This window comes from Wolffia australiana, chromosome 12, assembly GCF_029677425.1.
Source record: "Wolffia australiana isolate 7733 chromosome 12, ASM2967742v1".
NCBI lineage: Eukaryota > Viridiplantae > Streptophyta > Magnoliopsida > Alismatales > Araceae > Wolffia > Wolffia australiana.
In genome coordinates, this window is record NC_135846.1 from 5940839 (window position 1) to 5947791 (window position 6953).

A 6953-nucleotide genomic window follows, 5' to 3' on the forward strand; every position below is an offset into this window, starting at 1 on the left:
CAGCTTCTCGATCATCAGATATTGATTGAATGTCTATAAAAAATCAGAAAAAATCGAAAAAAATGCCTGAAAAATCAAAAACCATAAAAGGGGCATTTTTCAAATGGCCATAACTTTTGATTCGGAAGGCTTTTTGACTCAAAATTTTTTTGGTGGTTTCCTCTCATTAACAACTATTTTTACAGATGGACGCCTATAAATAGGCCTCAAAGTAATTTTGATTTTATTTTTTGTTCTGTACTCAAAATTTGGTAAAGTTGTGAAAGAAAAGAGTAGTCAAAGTATCCAATTCTCGTGTTCTTCGTGTGGCTTCTAGCAAATGGCTAGCTGGAGTGAATCAAATCCCAAGGAGACATGAAGAATTGTGTTTTCACCAAAAGGTTAGTGAGTTCCTTCTCTTCTCATTAGTTTATTCATGTTTGAGTAAGATGGCAAGGTACAGGGCAAAATGTACGGGTCCATGAAGATATGAACATGAAGAGAGCATCACTTGCACAAAGGTGAAATCAAGGTTAGATTAGGAGTATATTTTGTTAAAATAGTTTTATTACAATCAATTTAGGTTTAGATAAACACCCCTAATTAAATTCATCACTTAGATCTTTATATTTTGATCTTCGGAAGCAGATAAACACATAAAGACCATTCCATCATCCCCCTCATCTTTCCATACTCTTAAAGAAACCCTAATTAAAATCTAGACACCTATCCTCCCTGTGGATCGACCCTTGCTCCCTCTATATTAGGATATTTAGTGATTAACGAGTTATAAATTTATTGTATAAGTGTGATTTGCCTAAAGCGACACATTATAAACACTTAAAAATTGACTTATCAGAAAGAAAAAGCTACCCTCCAAATTTCAGCTCAATTAGAGTTCTGGATTGTCAAATAACAAGCCCTTAAGTTTGATAACTCATGGCTGTTGATTTAAACCAAATATTTCTCTTTTATTGTCCTCCTCTCTATCATCATATCGTTTTTAGGGTTTTTTCTTCAATAGGGCATTAAATGTAATCATTTACTTGGATTGACCCGTGTCATCCTTAATCAATGGCTCCCGTGGTGCTACATGTCCCTTCAGGAAAAAGACAAAAATATGAATAAAGGTATCTGATTATAATAATATACTGATAAATAAATATGTGTGTACCACAACAGCACGTCAGCACATGCCATGTCAGCCCATTTTCTTGAAATCTAATGAAAACGAAACATGTGGCCATGTGTCTCACGATACGTCACGACCGTTGTTATTATTGATAGTTAAAGGATAATCTTGTACTAAAATAGTCCACACTTAAAAATAAAGCTCCTTGGTCCACATGCAATTTTTTGAGAAAAAGACGTCTTTTTTTAGCCACATCATCGTGCGAACAAAAAATGATTGTGGCATCGCTAATTGCGATGCAATAATAATGTTACCTGAAATGATTGGTTGACACCAATCATAAATGAGGTTTAAGGATTGGTTGCTACCAGTCCTTAACAGTAGTCATCAGTCGTCCCCATGTGACAAATCAAACAGCGAGATGTGGCATGGCGGAAGTAAGAACCCAAAAATATTATAATTCATAAGAAGTTTAAATAAAAATTTATCTTGGCTTAGAAAATTATATATTTACGTAAAATGTCAAAAAATTCAGAAGAATCATATTCTGATTTAAATGTTGTTTTTTCTTTCAGAACATGATGTCGGGAATACAAAAAAATACTAAAAAAATCACAAAATTCAAAATACCATTCTTTACAATTGATTCAATCATTTTAGAATTGATAGCACAAAATATGCAACTAATTTAAGGATAATTAACATAAAAATATCATCACATAAACCTATTGATATTGTGTTATCAATAATGCACTGATTACTTATCATTTAACATAGATTCCAAAAAAATCAGATTCATCGGAAATTGAGAAGGACATCAAAATGCCCAGATTTAAAAGTACCTTAGGCTCCCATTCATATGAGGATTATGCTTTATCCCAATAACCATTAATGTGGATATGCTAAGAACAGATAGTATGTGTGCTTAATGGAAAGAGTACATTGAATTTATACAGATGAATATCTTAATGGTTTTATGTTAAAGGTTTTAGGGGACTAAAAAAGGTGTTAGCTGAGATTTGTAATAAGTAGACTAAGATGATTAAATAGTCAAAATGGGATGGTGTATTTTAAGTATAAAAGGATATCAACTCAAGGAAGGACATGCAATGAAATCCTTGGCCGAATAGAAAGATCAAAAAAAGAGTTCTCCAATGATTTCCCAATGTACCAGTCCATCCTAGGAGTGTTACATGTATGAATGATTATATGCACTTGGCAGGCCTACTGAATATTGAGGTTTAGAGATGTGATCTACTTCAGTTAATGATAGAAATCATCATAAATTGATGTCTTCTACTCCATGGATCATATCTTATTGAACTTGGGCAAAAAACATTCAGAATCTTACAAATGTTACTTGGAAATACTTGGGTCAGTACATCAAATTAAAATTAGCCACAAATTTATTGAAAAAGTTGTCCTACATAAGAATCAGATGTTTATGTGGATTACCTTTTTTCATACAACTGCGACGGTTCAGAAAATATGGTGAAGAGCTTCTAAGAAACATAACACCATGGCATAGTTTAAACCTGGATTTTTAATCTTTCAAGTAATGTCATCATGGTATTATTTAATAAAAAATTCCCACGATCTAATTAAATGAGAAGAATTTGTAATTGCCAGTTTTCTAAATTCTGATGATGTTATTCAGAACTATTAGTAATGAGTTATTTTAACATTGCTTTTAATAGAGGGGAAATCAGAAGAAAACCGTATTAATTGCCGAATGAAGTGCTTGACCCAAAATCTATGAATTTAATACACCTTTTCCATTGAATTGAAGATGACATGCAGAAATAAAGTATTATTATGCTAAGTACAAATAAATAAATTTGTGATGTACATTATAAGAATAGTAACAAAAGTAGAGTTCACCCGTCCGGAGCCCAATATTAGATAACAATACCGGAAGTTGAACCAGATACCACTAATGGGCTATCTGATATCCATGTTTACCAAGAACTGGAATAGCAGATGACAATATCGGTTATCAGTTGCCACAGTACGGTTTTCGGCATCCATCATTTTCTCAACAGTTGGATGACAATATCGGATATCGGTTTTCTCAAAGGAATCAAGCTACAATTTAAATAATTAATTTTTTAATTTGGAAACATTTTTTTTTTGAAGAAAATAGGGCAGACCACCCGAAACCGGTGGCCCACCTTTTAATTTGGAAACATAAAAAAGTGAACTGAAGCTATGTGGGATATGTACTCTGCTAGAGTAGAATTATTACTTATTAATAGATTTTACCTGCATTCAATCAATTAAGTATTCCAGCTCTGCCCCAAATCAGCCTGGTACAACAGACAATAAAATCCAGGACTCGATCAGTTTTATTCATTGCATGATGGGCAGAGCACAATGTCAATTACATACTCGCCCCAATCTCAAGTTTGGGTTGGCTATCAGATATCGGTTGTCTGATATCAGACAAAAATTGGAGAGGCAAATACTAATCAAAATTATATTACACATTCCTTATTTTGTCAATTGGTATTTCGCAATCACAGGAACAAAGGAACAGATATAAAATTCTGGGAAACACTGTAAAACTTAAGGTAAATGATTGGTTCTGAAGGAGATATTGCAAGCTAAAAAAGAGCAGTTTGAGGGAAGCAGATAAGTGTCACAGTTGATCTTGCACCCTACAACACGTGAGAATGAGATTTGTTTCAGGATAGCAGTGGTTAGAAAGAAAATTAAAATTTATTTCTTGTTATTTTTAGTCGTTCTTTCAACAAGAAGAAATTTGGGCATGGAATTTTCCGTTGGGTAAGCACGTTTCCCCCACAAGATTTGTGTTTTCCTCAGGCAATTTCTCTTGCATTTGATGAATGTTTTGGGACCCGGCCATACATTATCGAACTTTACAGCGAACCCAAATTATAAAACAAGAATAATTTTGCTAAAAATGAGGAAAAATGAGCTTTCTCAGTGATAACCAAACTAGAAAAAATGCTCCGTTGGGTACTCTTTCTCGTACCCGTTATAATCGTAGTATAATCTTTCACCTTCCAAAATGTCTCGGATGGCGATCAGAAGCACCCGGCTCTCCCCATCCACGTTAAATCTCACGCACTTGAGATTCTGCTTCTTCTTTCCGCTCCTGTGTTGGAAGAAATATTCAGCAGTTAATTCAAAGATAAAAAATGGGAAAGTAAATTCGAACATTACAGATTTGGGCTGTGAATTCACAGATTCAAGATTTGGGTGAGGAATTCTAATATTCAAACTTTGGTTGAGGAATTCTGAGATTCAAGGCTTGGGCAAGGAATTCAAAGATTAGACATTCAAGAGGGTCATAGTGATTCATGATATGGGTCTTGAGTTCGAAGATTCAATATTTGGTCAAGGAATTCTAAGATTTGAGATTCGGGTTATGAGTTCAAAGACTCAAGACTCAACATTTGGAAAATGAAATTAAAGACTCAAGAAGAGGGTAATAATTGTTCGAGAAATGGGATGTAGATAATGAGGTCTTAGATTCAATATTTCAAGATTCAAGAGGAAGGTAATAATGATTTTAGAATTGGGTAACGAGTTCATAGATTCAATGTGGGTAATGAATTCATAGAATTCAAGATTGTTGGAGCGAATTCAAATATTCATGTGGTCATGAAATCAGAGTTTCAAGATGTAAGTGAGGATTTCGAATATTCGAGATTGGGTAACGAATTCAAGGATTCACGATTCGTTGTTTAGACAAATAATATAAGATTGGGGTTATGAGTTAAAAGATTCAAGATTTGAGTAAGGAACTCAAAGATTCAAGACTCGGCAAGCAAAAACAAGGACTTAGGATTGAAGAACATGATCAACGAATCAATTTTTGGGAAATCCGTTGAAAGATCAGGGTGCGACGGATTCAAAGATTCGAGATCTGAGACAGTAAAGGATCGGGTTAGAGATTTACGGAGAATAATTGTTGATGCCGCTGATGAATCTGGCGATGTTTCCCCGCTTGTTGGGGCAAATCACCAAGCTATTGGCGGGATCGTCGGCACAGAGTAATGTCATCATGCTGTCGCCATCGTCGTGTTCACGGTTTTTCAGATAATCGACATCCCCCACGTACTCAGCGACTATCGTAAGATCCTTGATAAACTTGTCGGCTTCCACCGTGAATCTGTTCCAACCAAGCAATATCAATTTGATACGCTTACAAGTCGAAAGAAGCATAGAAATTATTGAGTTCGAATTTCCTAATGTACAATGAAATGAATTATTGTAAATTATTAGTGATCATCCAATCCCTAATTAAGTGATTCATTCAAAACAATTTTGGTATTAAGATACTTCAGTAAGTGTGGGTTCGGTAATTCTCTTCTACTGGAAATGATGGGATGGATAGCTTAGCAAAGACTAGACATGAATTTTTTCTTGGGTCAGTCAGGTCACAAGGCTAGGCAAATTCCTACCCGTTGACTCAAACATTTACCTCAATACTTATAAACTTTGTTCGATTGATTTATTCTTAAGAGTTCAATGCAAGATGAAATCTTAATTTTACTTCATAAAAAAATCGATTAGAAAATCGAACGGAAATTTGGGGAAGAACACTAACCCTTCTTTCGGATCAAAGATAACCATCAAAGGCGCGCAATTGCCGGTTTCCATCATCTTCTTGCACATATTCAAGGCCTCGGCATCCTCCTTTGATATAACCTGATCAATAATCACAACCAAAATCGGGTTATCCCATGAAATGCAGATCAATTAAGCGTAATGAATCTTCAACCTGCATTCCCTCTCGTTCCAGGGCAGGGCAATTAGCCGATCTTGGCACCATTCCAGGGGAGTAAGTAAGGAAATCGCTGAACTGAGTTCCCGTGGCCGTCAATGCAGTGGCAAGGGACGCCATTTGCGCCAACCGCCGCTTCGGATCCTCGCTAGGGCTAAACGGAAGCAATTTCCTCTTCTTCTTAGCCACCACAAGGCCTCCAGCCCGCCTCCTCTTCTGCTGCTTCCTCCACGCCGCCTCAGAACCCAACAAAGGCCGCTGTATCCGAAAAAAATCCACAATCTTCGTCTGCACAAGAGGAAACTCTGCAAAACCCTCAAAAATCCCCGCCAAATCAGCCCCAAAATCAAAGAAAAAACCCGAAAATCGAGCCGAAACGACGATTACGCCGGGGTATCTTGGGGAGCGAGCAAGATGGGCAGAACCAGGAGCCATTGGGGACGCTGGGGAGGATCGGGCGGAGGCAGAAAGTGTGGAAACCGCGGTTACACTTGTCGCAGAGGAGAAGAACCTCGTCCGAGTCGCCTAGACCGCATTCCTCGCAGTAAATCTCAGATCTGGAGCTTGCATCGTCTCCGCTTGAAGGAAGATGGGAATTGGGGCTCGGCGCTCGCGTTCTCTTCCTCGTCGCAGCCGCCATGGCTGGATCTTCCTCCTCGTCGCAGACTAGCTCGCCATTAACGGACCTTTCCTCTTCGGTATTTATACTCGCGCCAAATCCTATCTTTTTCGCGGGAAAAATTCGCGCCTTTCATCGGTTGCGTGGCCGCATCTCGACCGTCGGATCAGATCCATTAATAAATAATTAAAACCGCTAACAAGACTTACAAACATCTTTTCATCAAACATAGTTTAGTTAGGATCGATCTTTAACTGTCTTGGTAACCGGAAAATGTTTAAAATCTGTTATTTATGTCTCCGTTTTATGTATAAATTTACTTGTAATAAATTTAGTTGAATATATATCTAGTATAATAACTTTATTACATCTCGACTCTCGAATCTGATTCATTAGTAAATAATTAAAACCAATAAATAGAGTTTTAAACATCTTTTCATTAAAGTTTAATTAGGAAAAATCTTTTAGAA

At 36.5% G+C, this 6953-nt stretch overlaps 1 protein-coding gene across 5 annotated transcripts; it reads right to left on the reverse strand.

Moving 5' to 3' along the window:
• Nucleotides 1–3324: 3324 nt before the first annotated feature.
• ATXR6 (TRITHORAX-RELATED PROTEIN 6) lies at nucleotides 3325–6563 on the reverse strand. Of its 5 annotated transcripts, none has more exons than XM_078583961.1 (6): nucleotides 6252–6561; nucleotides 5862–6169; nucleotides 5688–5788; nucleotides 5037–5249; nucleotides 4107–4229; nucleotides 3325–3417 (listed from the first exon to the last, which is right to left on the reverse strand). In XM_078583961.1, exons 1-6 carry the CDS (start codon nucleotides 6502–6504, stop codon nucleotides 3384–3386), a joined length of 1032 nt encoding a protein of 343 aa, XP_078440087.1. In that variant the 5' UTR covers nucleotides 6505–6561; the 3' UTR covers nucleotides 3325–3383. The 5 variants fall into 5 exon arrangements, with proteins under 5 accessions (XP_078440087.1, XP_078440090.1, XP_078440085.1 ...); XM_078583964.1 differs by having other exon boundaries at nucleotides 3368–3417; nucleotides 4135–4229; nucleotides 6252–6560; XM_078583959.1 differs by lacking the exon at nucleotides 3325–3417 and adding an exon at nucleotides 3653–3768 and having other exon boundaries at nucleotides 4135–4229; nucleotides 6252–6563.
• Between the last annotated feature and the right edge of the window lie 390 nt (nucleotides 6564–6953).

Bases quoted from the DNA above. Each gene is read 5' to 3' on its own strand.
- ATXR6 (XM_078583959.1), bottom strand. From the start codon at position 6,504: ATGGCGGCTGCGACGAGGAAGAGAACGCGAGCGCCGAGCCCCAATTCC. The intron at 5,250-5,687 runs GTTAGTGTTCTT...TGGTTGGAACAG, and splicing joins ATCTTTGATCCGAAAGAAGG to ATTCACGGTGGAAGCCGACA. The intron at 3,769-4,134 runs GTGAAAGATTAT...CACGTGTTGTAG, and splicing joins CATCCGAGACATTTTGGAAG to GGTGCAAGATCAACTGTGAC.